General features: G+C 42.2%; 1 protein-coding gene across 1 annotated transcript in view; it reads left to right on the forward strand.

Moving 5' to 3' along the window:
- GFRA2 (GDNF family receptor alpha 2) overlaps positions 1-19,791 on the forward strand; it is a 142,665-nt gene that overhangs the window by 92,107 nt on the left and 30,767 nt on the right. The window contains exons 2-3 of the mRNA XM_089658722.1: positions 10,887-11,195; positions 18,484-18,567. Coding sequence (XP_089514848.1) covers positions 10,887-11,195; positions 18,484-18,567 — 393 coding nt within the window. The remainder of the gene's footprint in view (positions 1-10,886; positions 11,196-18,483; positions 18,568-19,791) is intronic.

Below are 19,791 nucleotides of genomic sequence, written 5' to 3' on the forward strand. Positions count from 1 at the left end.
TGGGAGGTTCTCCTGTGTATCTTTAAAAAACGCTTCTAAACGCAAACGCACATAAACATGCATAAACGCACAAAAGCACGTTATGCAAACGCGGCAAAACATACTTTTTTTAACCTACGTTTTCTAGCAGTCAGTTTCCATCATTCAGATGTACATGGCGCCTTATAGACACACAGAGCCAGCTTGGAAGCGAGCATGAACAAGTGCCTCCAGAGTAAGCGGCTTGTTATGAAGGCACTAGGGGAGGGGGGGAGCCAGGAGTGTCGGCAGGAGACCCGAGAAGAGAGTTGATAAAAACAGGTAATTGAGCTGCGCTCTTACTGTCCGTTGACCACCCACCTCCAGATTTACTTGGTGCCTGGAACAGTCAGCTTACATTGCTGTGACAGCAATGCTTTGCAATTTCATTTGCCACATTAAGTAGACAGGTGGCACTGCCTGTCAAAATCACCCACTGTAGTCAGTAGGACTACGCTGCAACCACGTATCAATTACAATCCTCATTGGAAATTAAAAAAAAAATCCCTAGGGATTGAGAGAAAAAAATATGTAAAGGAAGCAACAGACATGCCTGCTGAACGCAAGCTTTCAATCGCAGTCTGAAAAGCAACCCATAATGGATCACTTTTCAGAAGCCATTAAAGTCTGCCTAAAAGAAAAGAAGCCTAAAAGAGGTTAAAATGTTCATATTGCAAATGGAATGTTCACTGAGCTTAGTAATAAGGCAAAGCTATGTTGGCTTCAATCATCCGGTTATGTTTTAGCCGTTTATCTTTTTAAATACATGATTGGCAGTTTAAAGTAAGTACAGGTTCAGATTATTTACTAACATGCGCTTTAAACGTAAAGTTGAAGTATGGACAAAAACTCTATTTGTACATTCGCACAATTCAAAGACAGAGTACAAGGAGGTTGATTTACTAAAACTAAAGAGTGCAAAATCTGGTGCAGCTCTGCATAGAAACCAACCAGCTTCCGGGTTTTAGTGTCAAAGCTTAACTGAACAAACTGAAGTTAGAATTTGATTAGCTACTATGCACAGCTGCACCAGATTCTGAGTGCACCTGTTTTAATAAATCAACCCTAAGGCGTTCTTTGAATGGAGGAAGTGTGGATGAATGTCACCATCTCCCTCCTCCAATCACGGAAAGCCTTGCATTCTGTGAAAAGAATACAAGACTTTTTCTGAATGGAAGAGGTGCTGAGCAATCAACCAATATCTGCTCTGCAGCTGGAACTGCAGTCTCAGAGCTGGACAATCGGCAATGTAAAACGATTGTGAGCTGAATAAAAATAAAAGTCAGAGATCAGGCACACTGCCAGGTAACCTATTTTTACTGTGCAAATATACATAGGTAGTTTTTTTTTATCACAGTTTAACTTTAAAAAAAGCTTAGAGACCCTGTCACCAAATTACAAAAAATTAGGTAAAAGCAAGGGAAAATCAATGATTTTAAGTGCTTTCTTGCAGTATTTAGTCTTTCCATAAATTATGTTTTATTCACTTGCAATATGCCTTTGAACTTGAAAGAGGAAAGCTGGAGAACATTGATAAATAGAAGCTGAGAAATTAAAAAGGGACAAATAAAGATTGACGAAGACACAGACAATGAATATTGTTAAAAGGAAATTGTTGATAAATGTCTTGTCTGGTAAATGTTATGGGAGCACCACAATATTATTTGCTATGCTTTATTTTAACCTAGATGAGCAATTAATCCTTGCAGTGCAGGCACAGCTCCACTCCAAGGGATCATTTTTTATTTCTCTGGAGTTGGGCTGTAAGAAAGGCGTTGAAGTTATCGCAAAATGAATGATTGCTCCCCTAGTGGCTGATTTACAAATCTCTATATGTAATAAATATAATAAAAATATGGAAGAGAAGGCATGTAAAAACGTGAAGGGCACATAAAAATTATTTTAAATGGTACTATGAAAAAAACAAAAATACATATATGATGAAATATGTCAATAGCATCACCACATATACTGTATAGTTTTATTACCTATTGATCCTGTCCAGTGGTGTATTTCGGTTTTGTGCTGCCCTAGGCAACACAAAAATTGGATGACCCCCCTCCCCGACACAGAGAGTCTGACACCGACCAACACCAGACCCCCCCACCCCGCAGAGAGATTTGGACAGTGACCAACAACACCCCTGCCCCTCCCTCCCCCCCCCCCGAGAGAGCCTTCTACTAACACCCTCCCTGGCAACAGAGAGAGAGACACTCACATTCACAGCTCTGACCATCCCCAGGAATGACAGTCGGGCTCTGCATACACCATCAATCAGCCCGCAGCCTCTCTTGGATCCCAACTGGTCCCCATGCTGCATATGTCCCTTCTTCCAGGGGGCAGTGCTGCCCCCCTAAAAAATGCCACCCTAGGCAAATGCCTTGTTTGCCTTGTGGGAAATACGCCCCTGATCCTGACAGTAGAGCCAGTCATTTTTCTACTTTCTTAAACAAGTCAAGCTGACCAGTAAAGGAACTGCCACAACCATAAATAACTGCTGGTGGGAATATTTACAAATAATGCACTTTTATTCCTATGCCTTCATTTAAAAAAAAAAAAAAGATTAAAGAAAAAAAAAGGGTTGTTGAGACTGTTTAAAAATATTAGCTGCAGTTGGACTTCAATTTTATTCTCTCTCAAAAGCAGTTTATTAGCTATAAAAATGCTCTAACGCGATAAAAGCTGAAAAACACCAATAAAAGCTGAAAAACGCTAAAAAACGCAGCTATCCGGCGTTTATGAACATTTTTGAGCCTGAAGATTTTGTGAGAGTATAATTACTAAAAAACACAAATGCTGAAAAACACTAAAAAACGCTGAAAAAAGCTAAAAAACACAATTATTATTATTATACAGGATTTATATAGCGCCAGCAGTTTGCACAGCACTTTACAATATAACGGGAGACAATACAGCAACAATACAGTTCAATACAAGAGGGATAGGAGGGCCCTGCTCCTTGGAGCTTACAATCACAAACTCAAGTTTTTATTGTAGCATTAGCCCTCATGCACACTAGACGTTTTGATAACGCTGGTAACGTTAGCTGTGTGAAGTCATGTTAAAAACATGAGTTTTTCAGCTTTTTTAGTGTTTTTGCATTAGCGTTTAGCGACGTTTTGCTGTGTTTAGAGCTGTTTTCCGCGTTTGCGTTTTTTTAACCAAAAAATAATAATTTTTTGGGGGGTTAATAAAGTCCACAAATGCCGGATTGCTGCATTTTACCGCGGTTTTCAGCCTCAGAGTGTTTTTACAGCTAAAAAAATCTTCTAGAAACCCACTAGTCCTGTTTTTTTTTCCCAGCCAAAAAACATCCCAGCCAAAAAACATTGATTACAGTCTATGTGTGTATGGACACAGGATAACATGCTGGGGGGTTTACTGGCTGTACAAAAAACCATCAAAAGCCAAAAACAGCCACTGTAAAAACGTCCAGTGTGCATGAGGCCTTAATTTAAAATTACTTATCCGTCTAAGACTACCCTGTGTGCATGGTGACAACACTCTTGTGTGATTTTACTGATACAACAAACAACGTTGTCACCTTGTTACAAGAACTGGAAAATTAATGGATCTACTGGCAGGTTCAACAAGTAATAAAACAATCTTATTGGGGGACAATGAAAAAAAATCACCATAAGCAAGCAGGTTCACTATAAATACAGCATACTTTCCTTTAAAAGAAACCTGCACTGACAGAAACATGTAGGCTGTCATTTTTTAACTCTTTCTGAAAATGTTATGGGTCGGGCTGTCTTTAAAAATTTCAAGGAAACGTACTAAGTCTAAGCCTGCAAGCTTGAAACTGAAAAAAGAACTTCTGGCTTTCATACTCGCAGGCAGCATAAAAGCCAGACAGCTAACATTTTAGGCTAGGTTCACATCTATGTAGGTTGGGGTTGATGTGTTTTTTCCTGCGTGTTTTGTGGTGCGTTTTGCCTTTTATAAGCATGCGTTTTTTGTGTTCTAAGTAGCATGTTAGTGCTAGGGTTAAGGGCTAGGGTTAGGTTTAATTGTTGGGGTTAGGGCTAGGGTTAGGTGAAATGTTAGGGTTAAGGGCTAGGGTTAGTAGTAAACATTAGGGTTAGCAGTAATTGTTAGGGTTAGCGCTCTAACCCTAACAATCACTGCTAACCCAAACTCTAACCCTAACCCCAACATTTAACCCCAACCCTAGCCCTTAACCCGAACATTTAACCCTAACTCTAACCCTAACCCCAACAATTAAACCTAACCTTAGCCCTTAACCCCAACATTTAACCCTAACCCTAGCCCTTAACCCTAACATTTAACTGTGACTCTAGCCCTTAACCCTAACATTTAACCCTAACTCTAACCCTAACCCCAACATTTAACCCCTAACCCTAGCCCTTGACCCTAACATTTAACCCTATCTCTAACCCTAACCCCAACATTTAACCCTAACCCTAGCCTTTAACCCTAACATGTAACCCTAACCCTAGCCCTTAACCCTAACATTTAACCCTAACTCTAACCCTAACCCCAACATTTAACCCTAACCCTAGCCCTTAACCCTAACATTTAACCCTAACTCTAACCCTAACCCCAACATTTAACCCTAACCCTAGCCCTTAACCCTAACATTTAACCCTAACTCTAGCCCTTAACCCTAACATTTAACCCTAACTCTAACCCTAACCCCAACATTTAACCCTAACCCTAGCCCTTAACCCTAACATTTAACCCTAACCCTAGCCCTTAACCCTACCATTTAACCCTAACTCTAACCCCAACATTTCACCCTAACCCTAGCCCTTAACCCTAACATTTAACCCTAGCCCTTAACCCTAACATTTAACCCTAACTCCAACCCTAACCCCAACATTTAACTATAACCCAAGCCCTTATCCCTAACATTTAACCCTAACCCTAGCCCTTAACCCTAACATTTAACCCTAACTCTAACCCTAACCCCAACATTTAACCCTAACCCTAGCCCTTAACTCTAACATTTAACCCTAACCCTAGCCCTTAACCCTAACATTTAACCCTATCTCTAACCCTAACCCCAATATTTAACCCTAACCCTAGCCCTTAACCCTAACATTTAACCTTATCTCTAACCCAAACCCCAGCATTTTCCCTAACCCTAGACCTTATCCCTAACATTTAATGCTAACCCTAACATTTAACCCTAACCCCAACATTTAACCCTAACCCTACCCTTAACCCTAACATTTAACACTAACCCTAACATTTACCATAACTCTAACCCTAACCCCAACATTTAACCCTAACCCTAGCCCTTAACCCTAACATTTAACCCTAACCCTAGCCCTTAACCCTAACATTTAACCCTATCTCTAACCCTAACCCCAACATTTAACCCTAACCCTAGCCCTTAATCCTAACATTTAACCCTAACCCTAGCACTTAACCCTAACATTTAACCCTAACTCCAGCCCTAACCCCAACATTTAACCCTAACCCTAGCCCTTAACCCTAACATTTAACCCTAGCCCTTAACCCTAACATTTAACTCTAACTCCAGCCCTAACCCCAACATTTAACCCTAGCCCTTAACCCTAACACTTAACCCTAACTCTAGCCCTTAACCCTAACATGCAACTTTGAACACATTAGAGTGTAAAGTCGCATCAAAGTTGCACTACATGAATTAGCAAAACAAACCCTGCAAACCACATCAAAAACACAACACTTGCAATTTTGGTGCAGGTCCTTTGAAGTCTATTACACACAAAACATAATCTGTTGCGGGAAAAAAGTCCCTGACCTTTTCCAAAAAAACAGCACCGGCTCAAAACACACAAATGGGAACTAGATCTATAGGAAATCATGTTAAATGAACTGTAGTGCATTTATGCAACCTGGAAAATGCACTGAAATCCGCATAAGTGTGCACCTAGAGTTAGAAAGGAGAAATCAGCAATGCCGGTCTTTCTATGTCCCTTAGCAGGTGTGTGTTAACCACATCCCGACCACCCTATAGCAGTATACATACGTGATGTTGTATTTCTGGGTACCCACGCTGCTATTCGTTGCCGCTGCTGTCAATCACCGGGTCCCATCCGTGATTACCCACCAGCGCCCGTGATTACCGAGTATCTCCGACAGGGGGAGGACTGCTTTGTTTACTAACAGTCCTCCTCCCTGTTGGCTCTGGCACACTGCATCCAAAACAGTGTAATTACAGTGAAGCACCAACACACTACCCCCCCAGTAAAACACTCCCAGCACACAGTTAACCCTTTGATCGCCCTTCATGTTAACCCCTTCCTGCCCAGTGCCATTAGTAGTTTCAGTGCTTTTTTTTTAGCACTGATCTCTGTATTGTTGTCAGTGGGGATGTTGGGGGCAAAGCAAAGAAGAGCTGATGTGCTTGTGGGATGTGTGTGAGAAGATGGGAGTACACCCAGAGGGCAGGTTAGAAACTAGCCATTACAGCTGTTTTCCACAGTTCGGTTCCTACAGGCATTAATCTCTCCATGCCAGGAACTAGCAGACTCTACAATCTCCTTGCTTAGTCTCAATATCCTCCAGCGTCTCAGGATGGAAATGCAGAACATGATTCACTCCCCACTATTCACTGTTGTCCTCCTATGACACTCAATACTTGAATATTAGTATTACTCTGTTTATTGAATTTACTTCACCTTATATACACACACAACAGGAAGCTACTGCACTTCTATTAATGCAAGGCTTTGTTCTCATGACTCCCCAGGCCAGGTCCATAGGCCAACCCTGAGCCGAAGTCAGATCCAGTGTGGAGACCAAACCATGAGGCTAGGGGCATGAAGTCCACCTGTCTTCTCATCTACCAGGGCCACCATAGCCCTCCACAGTCACCTGATTACTCCTCCGACTGGCCACTATTACTTGTAACTGTGTTTCTACCTTGAAGGTTAAAATATGTACTCAACCACAATGGTAGAAATGTTCCGCAGCAACACGAGGTAGCTTAACCCGGAAGGTTTAACTCCCAAAGTTAATATTCCTTTGATACACCAAAGATATACTTGTTCTTTTACTTAAATATTTCTCCCAGTAAATAACACACAACTTCCTTAGATAAAGATCCTTTTACTGGCAAACTACATTAAACAAGATTCTCCACATACATAAAAGGCTGTAGTCATTCGACTGGCTGTGCAATTTGGCTGAGGTAGAATAGCTATGATGCTGACTTAATTCACTATCCTTAGTTGTTACATCAAGGAAGGTGCATAGAGAATTTAGTGTGACACATTCCTGAGATCGATAATGTCCATAGAAACAAAAGTCAATAAAACGTGGATTCCCTGGAGAGTGGGCCCTTTGAAGGGGTTGCAGTGAAAAAGAGAAACCACATCACAGCAGTTGGTCCTCACAGAACTATTCCCATAGGACTTTCTCTCTCTGGAGTCAATCCTCTGCAGATATACAGTATATACCTCAAGGCACAGGATATGACACATATGCAGAGGAAGAAGTCATACATAACCTGACCACTGCAGCAATCAGGGGGAGTCTTCCATGTCTAAGGTGTAGGCTTCCTCTGCTGGGGCAGATGATGACTTTTACCCCAAGTGACAACCTTGATGAGGGTGTTTAATTCAGCTCCAAGGAGACATTGCCTATCGAAGGGCCAAAGAGTTCTCTGCATGTCCACTTATAAAAGACTCATACAGAAAATACGATGTCTAATATCAACTAACCTGTCCACGCAGTAGATTAAGGCTATTGATGTGCTCTAAATGCTCTTCAAACAGAAGTTTAGACTAAGGTTTGACAGACTTGCAGCCAAGGTATTTTGCCACATGCTGTCAGTGAAAACAATGAAAGAATCTCTAAACGTTTGTCAATGCAATCCTAAAAACAGGTACACCCTTTGCACAAATTGTCAGTGCTTTATTAAGGATACAACTGGATCCAAAGGCTGGAATGGACCGTTTATTAATCCCTTGGGCTACATTCACATGGGAGTCATGTGTGCCCAGAGACGGTCAAGTGCAGGAGGAAGTAGATTCTTGGTGGAGATTTGTAAATGTTGTGACGCACACTGTGTGAAAACAGCTGCAGCTGTCAGTGGTGGCTGTCAGATTTGTCCCGCTGCTATTCGCATGTGACTGCCCATCACTCCTAAATGCTGGCGTTCTGCTTTAAGGCACAGCATTCTATTTTTAAAATGTAGGTAGAGCAAGACAATGAAACCATAAGCATTGTCAGTGATGTTTAATACCACTTTGTATTCATTACACCTGTAAAAGTTCCTGAACTATCCATTGTGTTTAAATAGAGGTGTTCATATTTTACTTGTATCAATGACATTGAGTGCATTTATGTGTAAGTGTAGGTAGTAGCCATGCACAGGTATGACATCCAATGTGTCTAATGTATTTTTTTCTTATCAACTAGAAAATGTAATTATTTGCTATTAAAAATGTAGATAGATCTTTAGTTGCATTAAAGCGGTAGTAAACTCTACTTTTGAAGTTGTACATACAGGCAGGGGCATATCTGCTAAGCTGTTTGGCTTGGACAGTATTTTACAGGGGGGGGAGTGTTACTCCAGGCAGGAGGGACACTGTGGGTGTGAGCAGCATGGGGGGGGGGGACAGCCAAGGGTACACACAAGAAGTGGCCGGGGAGGGAGGCGGAGTGGTGGATGGATCCCCGATGCACGCAGGGAGCTCTTTGTTGCAGCTACCACCAGAGATCCTGATGGCAATGGGACGCAGGCTCAGCTACCTCTCCTGGCACCATCTAGAGGAACCATGGCTTGACAAGTAAGATCTTGGAGTACTGGTGCTTCCCCACTCCAGTCAGGCTGACCCCGTCACACTGCCCCCAACCTGTCCTACTGCCCCCCACCCGTCGCTCTGTCCCCCACCTGTCCCTTTGCTCCACCATCTTGCTGCCCTTGTCTTTTCCCATTGCCCCCTATCTGTTCTGCTGCCCCCATCTATACCGCTGCCCCCCTCAAGACCCATTGCCCCCTCCTGTCCCACTGCACCCCTCCTCGTCCACTGCACCTCACCTCTCCCACTGCCCCCCACTTGCCCCGCTGCCCCCTTCTGTCATGCTGTTCCTCTCCTGTCCTGTTGCTCCCGTCCTGTCTCGCTGCCCCTATTGTGATGCTGCCCCCCGTCACATTGCCCCCTCCTGCCCCACTGCCCCCCTCCTGTCATGCTGCTCCCTTGTCACGCTGCCCCCTCCTGTCCTGTCCTGAAAAGGTGGATCTTAAACGGGAAGGGGTAGGACAAATTTAGATGGCGGAGCGCCCAATTTTAGTCTTGCTTAGGGCAGCATAAAGCCAAAATATACCACTTCCTACAGGTAAGGCTTATCTGTAGGTACAGTAAACATCTCCAAAACTTGCGTTGTTTAGGAGATATTCACGCTGGATGCAGCTGGTGACATCACTGACACATGCGCTCTGAAAGGACCTTCAGAGCACTGTGCCAAAATCCGTGACTCCTGTGCGCATACCCGGGAGTGACATCATAGTGGCTTGGCCATTCAAAAGACTTCAGCCAGCGAACCCGGAAGGAAGGGGAAGATAGGAGTCCTGACAGTGGTGTTAGCGTGCCACTGGAGGGCTTTGTTCTAAGGAAGGTATTTCATTATGTGCTTTATCTCAAAAGCTAGAGCTGATAGGGAAAAATTGGTGCCAATTTTGGAATCAGCAGGTCAGATATACCCAGGAAAAAGGTCTAGCATTTGAAGCATCGCAATGTATTTTGGCCTGTGAATCAATTGTATTTACAAGGTTGTTTTATTTTATTTATTATAGCTGTCCAGTCACATACCTGGTACGTCACACAAATGGTTGTACCGGTGTGATGCCTGCAGCTGCACCCACCAGGAGAACCAAGCAACAAAAGCTTTGATCAACTCTCCTCTATAGTAACCCAGAAGCGATGACCTGTCATCACTTCTGGTTTACCCAGACGTCAACGGCGCCATTTTTACAAAATCAAAAGCTTTCGAAAACACACATCTTGGTATTTTGAATGCTTGAAGTGTAGAGGAGGTATTTGGGGTCTTATAGACCCAAGATCTCTCCATAAAGAGTACCTGCCATGTGGCTGTTGCTGTCACAAGGATATTTACATTCCTTATGACAGCAATAAAAGTGATCAAAAAAATTTACATTGACTGTGTAAAAATAAAATAAAAAAATAATAGATGAATAATTAAAAATAAAAAAATGTCCCCCTCCCCCTGCACAAAGGTGAATGCATGCGTCGGTCATGCACGTGCGCAAACAGCGATCGTCCCATACATGTGCGGTATCACCGCAAACATCACATCATGGGAAGTAATTCTAGCACCAGACCTCCTCTGTAAATCTAAAGTGGTAACCTGTAAAGGCTTTTAAAGCATCGCCTATGCATAGTAAAATTTACATTGTTTGTCGCCCTTGCACGGGCATGTGCAATTTTAAAGCGTGAAATGTTTGGTATCTATTTACTTGATGTAACAACATCTTTTATATGTGACACAAATTGGGTTATGTATTGTGTTTTTGCACTAAAATTCAAAAAGTTTCTATTTTTCCAAAATAATGTATTTGAAGAAAACGCTGTGCAAATACTGTGACATAAAACATTGCAAAACCCAACAATTTATTCTTTAGGGCCTCTTTAACTATATATATATATATATATATATATATATATAATGTTTTGGGATTTTAAGTAATTTTCTAGCGAAAAACCCAAAAAACATGTGAACAAAACGTGCCAGAAAAAGATTGGTCCTTAGATGACAATTACCAGGATGGTTAAATTCAGCTCTAGAGACATCTAAATACGAAATAATTGTAATGAACAGCAATTTCTTCTTTTTCTATTTGTCTTGTAAACTTCTGTCTGATGTAGTGTTATCCTAAATATTCACAGGTCTCTATACCGCTCACTCCAGCATTCCTCTGTCTGGGTCTCCATCTGACTCCTGGCCCCATCACACAGACTGCATCCAGGCTAATGAGCAGTGCATCGCTGACGCAACTTGCAGTTCCAGATTTAGGACTCTGCGACAGTGTCTAACAGGCAGGGACAGGGATGTCCTGCTCTCCGGTCTGGAGTGTAAAACTGCTCTGGAGGTTCTACAGGAGAGTGCCCTGTACATGTGCCGCTGTCGGAGAGGAATGAAGAAAGAACTTCTGTGTCTACAAACGTACTGGGGCATACATGCGGGCTTGACTGAGGGTGAGTAGATAAAGACATTTAACCCCTGTAATGTTCAGGCTCCTAGATTAGAATGTGTCTTACCAGAAATGAGGCCCTGGGAAAAAAATTAAAGTGGGTCCCCGTATGCTGAAATTGTGTACCAATTGGCATGGGTGTCTCAACTAAGTTAGTGGCCTTAAACAAATATAAAATGTGAGGTCTAAAGTGTGGATGGTCAAAGTAAGGCATGCCAAAAGGTTTGGTTTGGTTAAAGGGTGCAATTAACTAGTAATAAACCTATCTGCATCTTTATAGTAGCAGCATAACACCTTCAACTATCAGCAATAAACTACAGATATGTCAACCTGAGAGAATACTCTGAAAAAAAAGAAATGGTGTTGGATTACAGAATGATGGTATTCGCAATCAGAACAGACATGCCTCCATATTCAGAAACATAACACCCCACTGTGTACAATATTACTTGCCTTAGCATGTGGTTGGGTTCTCAAGCCAGCTAAGGAAAAGGGGGCTATTAGGCCAGCTGTGGAATGAGGTCATACAGACTTGCAGGGCCAGAGGCAGACAGCATCCTACCCACCCATACACCCCAAATACACTGCTCAAAAAGATTAAAGGAACACTTTTTAATCAGACTATAGCATCAAGTCAATTAAACTCCTGGGATATTGATCTGGTTGGTTAAGAATCAAAGGGGGTTGTTAATCAGTTTCATCTGCTTTGGTGTTAATACAATTAAGAACAGGTGCACTAGATGGGCAACAACAAAACAAAAATGGTTTTACATGGTTTTTTTCTCTGCTCGTCTTTTTTTTACTGTTTTGCACTAGTTTTGCATTTGGCTAGGGTCAGTGTCACTACTGGTAGCATGAGACAATACCTAGACCCTTCGGAGGTTGCACAGGCAGCCCAACTCCTCCAGGATGGCACATCAATACGTGTAATTACCAGAAGGTTTGCTGTGTCTCCCAGTACAGTCTCAATAGCATGAAGGCGATTCCAGGAGAGAGGCAGTTACTCTAGGAGAGCTGGACAGGGCCACAGAAGGTCCTTAACCCATCAGCAGGACCGGTATTTGCTCCTTTGTGCAAGGAGGAACAGGATGAGCACTGCCAGAGCCCTACAAAATTACCTCCAGCAGGCCACTGGTGTGAATGTCTCTGACCAAACAATCCGAAACAGACCTCATTAGGGTAGCCTGAGGGCCTCTAGTGGCCCTCTGCTCACTACCCAGCATCATAGAGCTCGATTGGCATTTGAACACCAGAATTGGCAGGTCTGCCACTGGCACCCTGTGCTTTTCACAGATGAGTGCAGGTTCACCCTGAGCACATGTGACAGACGTGGAAGGAGAAGCCGTGGAGTATATTATGCTGCCTGTAACATCGTTCAGCATGACTGTTTTGGTGGTAGGTCAGTGATGGTCTGGGGAGGCATATCCATGGAGGGACGCACAGACCCCTACAATGGCACCCTGACTGCCATTAGGTATCAGGATGAAATTATTGGACCCATTGTCAGAACCTATGCTGGGGTAGTGGGTCCTGGGTTCCTCCTGGTGCATGCCAATGCCTAGCCTCATGTGGCAAGAGTATGCAGGCAGTTCCTGGAGGATAAAAGAATTTATACCATTGAATGGCCCCTACGCTCGCCTGACCTAAATCTAATAGAACACCTCTGGGATATCATTTTTCCATCCATCCGACGCCGCCAGGTTGCACCTCAGACTGTCCAGGAGCTCAGTGATGCCCTGCTCCAGATATGGGAGGGAATACACAAGGACACCATCTGTTGTCTCATTAGGAGCATGCCCCGACATTGTCAGGCATGCATACAAGAACGTGGGGGCTATACAAACTACTGAGCACCATTTTGAGTTGTTGCAATGAAATTTCAGCAAAATGGACTAGCTTGCTGCATCATTTTTTCACTTTGATTTTTGGGGTGTCTTTGAATTCAGTCCTCTGTAGGTTGATCATTTTCATTTCCATCAAACGATGGGACATCCTTACATTCCTAACACATTACCCAGTCCATATCAGTATAGATATCCAGCATTATATTTTTCCCAGTGAGATCTGGTGTGTTTTCAAAGTGTACCTTTAATTTTTTTGAGCAGTGTATAAACAGTACACCATATATCCAATGGGCTCAGCATATTCCCCAAATACATTCACCACAATCAACAAACTTCCCCAGTGCACCCCAAATACAGTGATAATGCTACATATTGCCCCCCATTACAGTCAGCACTCTACAGCATGCACCCTAAACACACTAAACACAGTGCACTATGCACCCTTGTACATAACACCATTAAACTGTATTTCAAACAACTGTTAATATGTATGCGTAGGTTTGTTATTGTTTGAAACGGTGCAAGTTCACATCTGTATGGTGCATTCTCCAAAAATGTTTTTGATGGGAATGGCAGCACACACCAACACTTGTCAATGCACCTGCACAAAGCAATTTAAAAAAAAAAAATAAGGTGATGCTAGCCATAATGTGCATCAACCTACCAAAATGGATATGAGCTCACAGATGTGAGTTAGCATCATTTAAACAACATATGTACCTGTTTAATGCACATTAAAACCCTTAGCTAGGTGTAAATATAAATAGCAGTTTCAATGAATGGAGCTCCAAACAGCACACATTATAGAAATCCCTAGCTATGTACAGCACTAGGCATTAAAATCCTGTCTTTACTGACAAAACTGTACAGCAGATTATATAACAAACATACAAAATAGTATACTCTATACAATTAGAGCTGGCAGTGTGTAGTAATACAGGTGGAAAGAATACAGTTGAGGGAAAAAAAATCCCAAGACAAGGTAGAGCTCATCACATCAATTATTCCTCCAGTTTTTTTCTCTCCAGACTCCCGGGGAATGCCGGGCTGAGGAACAAGAGACATTTGGCCCCTGGGCCAGTACTAATAGGACATGTCGGGCTAGTGACCATGAGTCCATATTCTGCAAAACTGTCATTATCTCAGTTAGAAAAAGAAAGGGGAAGGCAAAAAGGACAGCCAAAGTGGACTTTTAAGATAACTGAGGTTCACACATATGTTAGATAAAAGCATAAACGTTTTTATTTATAATATAAGAAAAAATATCTCATTATAAAAATGATCAAAATTACGGCCATATCTAGAGCCTTTTTCCTAAGCACATCCTGCTTCTATATTTATTGATTACTGGTATATGCATTATTTACAATACACCTTCTTTTTCTGTCTTTTGGATGTGCTGGACACCGGGATCCTTTGAACACCAGTGTAGACAGAAGAGTACAGAGAGGAGAGTGCTGCCACACAGCGGTGTTTTTAGGTTTTGTGCTGCCCTAGGCAACACATAAATTGCCTGACACCAACCAACACCACCCCCCCACCCGAGAGAGCCTTCCACTACCACCACCCTCCATACACTGGCCACCCCACCCCCCAACAATCCCACAACAAGAGAGAGAAATAAACTCACCTCCACAGCTCCAGACATCCCCTGGAATGAGAGTCAGGCACTGCATATACTGTCAAGCAGCCCGCAGCCTCTCTCTGATCCCACCTGGTCCCCATGCTGTGTGTGTTCCTTCTTCTTTCCCTTCTTCTGGGGAGCGGTGCTGCCCCCCCTGAAAAATGACACCCTAGGCAAATGCCTTGTTTGCCTTGTGGTAAATACACCCCTGCTGCCACAGTTAATACACATAGGACCTAGAATATTCTACCTGGACTCCAAGTACTAACTCAAGCTGCATTTGACCTCAAGAACACTCATGGAACCTAGATGGCCCTCCTTATAATCTATTAGGACCATTATGGGAGTATGGGAATTCATTCTTTCTTAATAGCAAATTGCATCCTTGCTTGGTTTCTAACTTTGAGATGCCAGTATCCTTTGGCTTTGGGTATTGCCAAAGAGGCCCCTGTGCACAACCTGAGGACTTCACTGGCTGCCATGCATTGCAGAGTTTTCAGACATGCTAGCTTTCTCCTACTCCCCTGAGAAAGTGGAATATTTCTAAAAAACACGTAGGGTTATTAGGATCTTAGTGTCCAGCACATGCAAGACATATACCTGTATGTCAATAAAGAAAATAGAGGTATATTGTATGTATATAATACTGTATATGGGACTGGGACATAATTAGGATGGAGTCTATATATGGCTGTAGAAATTTTCTAACTTGATTAGTGAAATATTTTTTATGATCTTATAAAAATAATTGTAAGTTTATCTATGTGTAATCTTTGGGAACCTTAAAAGTCTGCTTTAGCTGTCCTTTTCCCCCTTTTGCTTCCTCCCTTCCTGTTCTAATTGAGTTAATGATATATGTTACTTGAACAGTCCTGTGATCACAGTGGTTGGCTTAAAGTTGTTGTAAACCCTTACATATACCCAGTGAAGTGACTGGCCTCAGATGATACAGAGATTAAACAAATCCTACAGATTGTGTACTTGTTTATCTGCAGTCTTCTCTTCTCTACATCAATTCAAAGTCCAGAATTTTAAATCTTGCCTGAGTTCAGAAAAAAGAGTGTGGAGAGCTGAGATTATACTCTGCAAAGCTCAGTGAGAAAAGTTCTAAAGCCTGATTAGAGGGAAAAGACATCCTCTCCCTCCAAACAGTTTACAGGGAGAGAGCTGAGGTTGCCAATCTGCTGGAGGTCCCTCCCCTATCACCATTTTTCTCTTGGTGTCAGGAAAACTTGTCAGAAGTGACTTATGCAGATACCAGAGGAATGAAGCAGCAGAGAGAAATGACGCTTAGTGCTTCTAATTGAGTCAAGTACACAGTATAGAGGGATATGCTTAGTTCATTTTTCATTTCTGAGGTTTACAACCAAATTAAGAGTGCTTACTAGCACTACCTTCCCTTGTGGCTCTGAGATATCATGTGACCTAAAACTGAGAGCCGCAAAGGCATCTGATGATAAAAGTTATATCAAAATGAATACCCACCTTACACTATTCCCACCAATCACTGAGGCACCATGATACCAGGGATGGACTGACAACTGATGGAGCCCCCAGACAATAGGGGATCATGGGGCCCCTGTGTCCTTGCCCAAACTCAAAAAAGCCTATGAAAAAGGTACCAGGGGCATCTCATGGAGTCCCCTACTGACCCCGGGCCCTCGGGCAGTGCCTGAGTTTCCAAATGGTCAGTCCATCTCTGCATGATACCCTTTCTTTAGACTACAGAAATATATCCCTACAATAAATAAAAGGGCTCATTGGCTTTGTTTGCCCCTAGACCAGAGGTTCTTAGTACACCACTATTTCTAACAGCTTCACACAATACAATTGCTAGTTACACTTAAAGGGTCAGTCTACTCAAAAGAGATATTCTAGTCTTTGGTAGAAGCTGGTGAGTTATCCAACTGATAGCTTCTAATTTCTTTTAGGAACTTTATTAGAGAGGCTGAGTTTCTGAATCTGCACACTTGCTATGGCCATTTAAAAGGGAACTTGGTTTCCCTGATGGAATTGGCATTTATTTCATATAATGGTGAACGTATCAGCTGCTGCTGGAAAATGTATAGGTGGACAGCAGTACTCCAAAATCCCAAGTGGACAGGAACAGAGATGTGAATTATGACAGAAAGATCTCTCTGTTGACATATCCTAGACCAGTGGTTCTTAACCTGGGTTCGATCGAACCCCAGGGGTTCGGTGAGTCAGTCTCGGGGGTTCGGCGGAGGTGACCCATGCCCGACTCATATGATTTGTGATGACATGCCCAGTGGTCGGCAAGCCGCGGCTCTTGTGTGCCGGGCGCCCGCTCCCCTCCCTCCTCTCGGGCGGCAGGGACTCAAATGCAATGATTGGCCAGTCTCGCTGCCACTCACATCCTGATAGCCAGTGATTGGCTGTTAGGATGTGTGTAGGCGGGGCAGCGTGACGAACGTGAGAGGAGCTAGGCTCCTCTCACAGTCCGCCCTGAAGACCGGAACGGCGCGGGAATACAGCGAGAGGAACGCGCGGAGCAAAGGTAAGTGAATTGACACAGGGGGGACTTGGGGACTTAATATGGGGGATGAATTAATATGGGGAATGAATTACTATAGGGGGGATGAATTACTATATGGGGGATGAATTACTATATGGGGGATGAATTATTATATGGGGGATGAATTACTATATGGGGGATGTATTACTATATGGGGGATGTATTACTATATGGGGGATGAATTACTATATGGGGGATGTATTACTATGGGGGATGAATTACTATATGGGGGATGAATTATTATATGGGGGATGAATTACTATATGGGGGATGTATTACTATATGGGGGATGAATTACTATATGGGGGATGTATTACTATGGGGGATGAATTACTATATGGGGGATGAATTACTATGGGGGATGAATTACTATATGGGGGATGAATTACTATTAGGGGAAGGAATTACTATAGGGGGGATGAATTACTATATGGGGGATGAATTACTATATGGGGGGATGAATTACTATATGGGGGATGAATTACTATATGGGGGATGAATTACTATGAGGGATGAATTACTATGGGGGATGCATTACTATATGGGGGATGAATTACTATGGGGGATGAATTACTATATGGGGGATGAATTACTATATGGGGGATGAATTACTATATGGGGGATGAATTACTATGGGGGATGAATTTTCATACCGTTTGTTACAACATATCTTTGTGAGCAATCCTTTTCGAGGATGCTGGACATAAAGACGAAGAAAAGGAACAGACTTTGTTGCGAAAATGACATGAGAGTGGCACTTGCCAAGGTAATGCCGCGCATTTCTGAACTGGCCTCTGAAAGACAACAGCAGAAGTCACACTGATTTGCGGTAAATATTCATTATTGTGTTTTTGTGTGAAAATCATGTTTTAATGGTTTTGTTCTTTGTTCTTAATGGTTTTGTTCATTTTGTGCACCTATGTATAAATATATACCTATGTTTTGAATTTTAAAAATTATATTTTATTTTTCCAATTAAGAAGGGTTCGGTGAATGCGCATATGAAACTGGTGGGGTTCAGTACCTCCAAAAAGGTTAAGAACCACTGTCCTAGACATATAAGAAGCCATGAGATGACCACCCCCCAGGATCAACTTATAACTAGAAAATTACCTTTGGGTACTCTAGCCAGTTAAATCTCTCCCAGGTTAACAGCCTAAGCTACTGTTAGGGTTTAAAATGTAGCCTTGTTGAATGGGGAGTAGAGAGCACGCTATACAAAGAACTAACATTCTTTGGCAGTTATAAATGTTGTATAAGTCTGTAACATTGTTAAATATCTTCTCAGGGGATGAGTTTTATGAGTCATCACCATATGAACCAGTGACCTCCCGTTTGTCTGACATTTTCCGTGTGGCTTCAATCAACTCTGGTAAGCAACTCACTCAAACTAGATGGTAGCAAATGTACTGCCCGTGTGTTTATTTTTTTAAATATTTAACAGCAAATTCTCAAAGGCAAGGAACAATGCAAAAGAACAAAACAACATATGTACACACACACAAGTGTTTTAAAGCAGAAGTCGAAATGTGTCTGAAATATAAAAAGCCAACTACTTCCTCCAGAGACCCGCTGTCAGTGGTCCAAAAAGGCAGACTGCCAAATCTAGGCATAAGCTTCTGCACAGTCGGATTTACAACTTTTCTGCCATAAGTAGCAAGTTTGTATATTAATTTGATATAAAAATTATTATGCTATTGAAAGTTTCCATATTGCAAGTCAAAGCCTTTTTATGCTTAGATTCTGCAGGGGTGCATTTACAAATACAGTTTATGATTATATTAAACATAGAACTACAATTAATTGGTATGATCTGTTTATATTGGGTTTATCTTAAACAAATAACCAAAAGATTAAAGTTGTATAATTACACAAATAGCAAACACTGGAGATAATTACAACAAAGTTCATTCTCTACATTTTCTTTAAGAATTTAGTGCATTGAAACAGTGATATATGAATTGGTAAAGTAGCATCCAAAATAAGAATTTTGGGGCAAAAACCCAAGTAAGAATTAGTTGGGGGGGTCATGTTAAAGTACCCCAAAGTGTTATTATTTGAGGTTAAGCTAGGACAAAGAAGGGGAATACTTGGTATGATAATGAGGGATATGGGGTATACTCAAAACCGTCCAATGTGGCTGAATTAAAGCAATTCTGCACAGAAGAATGGGCCAAAATTCCTTCACAGCAGTGTGAAAGACTCATTGCCAGTTATCGCAAATGCTTGATTGCAGTTGCTACCGCACGGGTGGCCCAACCAGTTATTAAGTTTAGGGGGCAATTATTTTTTCACATAGGGCCAGGCAGGTTTAGACAGCTTTTTTCCCTTAATAAATGAAATCATCATTTAAAAACTGTATTTTGTATTTACTCGGGTTATCTTTGTGTGATAGTAAAATTGTTTGATGATCTAGAGCATTTAGGTGTGAAAAATATGCAAAAAAAATCAGGAAGGAGGCAAACACTTTTTTCACAGCACTGTTGATCAGGGTATAGCTTTAGTATGTGCAGCGCTAGCCCCATAGGAGCCGCTAGTAGTTTGTCCAGGCCTTTCCCCACATCTTCACCCGCAGCCAAGCACACAGTATTTCCGA

The sequence above is a fragment of the Staurois parvus genome, unplaced genomic scaffold (genome assembly GCF_062004578.1).
Source record: "Staurois parvus isolate SC_StPar_1 unplaced genomic scaffold, SC_StPar_1.0 ptg001090l, whole genome shotgun sequence".
Classification (NCBI taxonomy): Eukaryota; Metazoa; Chordata; class Amphibia; order Anura; family Ranidae; genus Staurois; species Staurois parvus.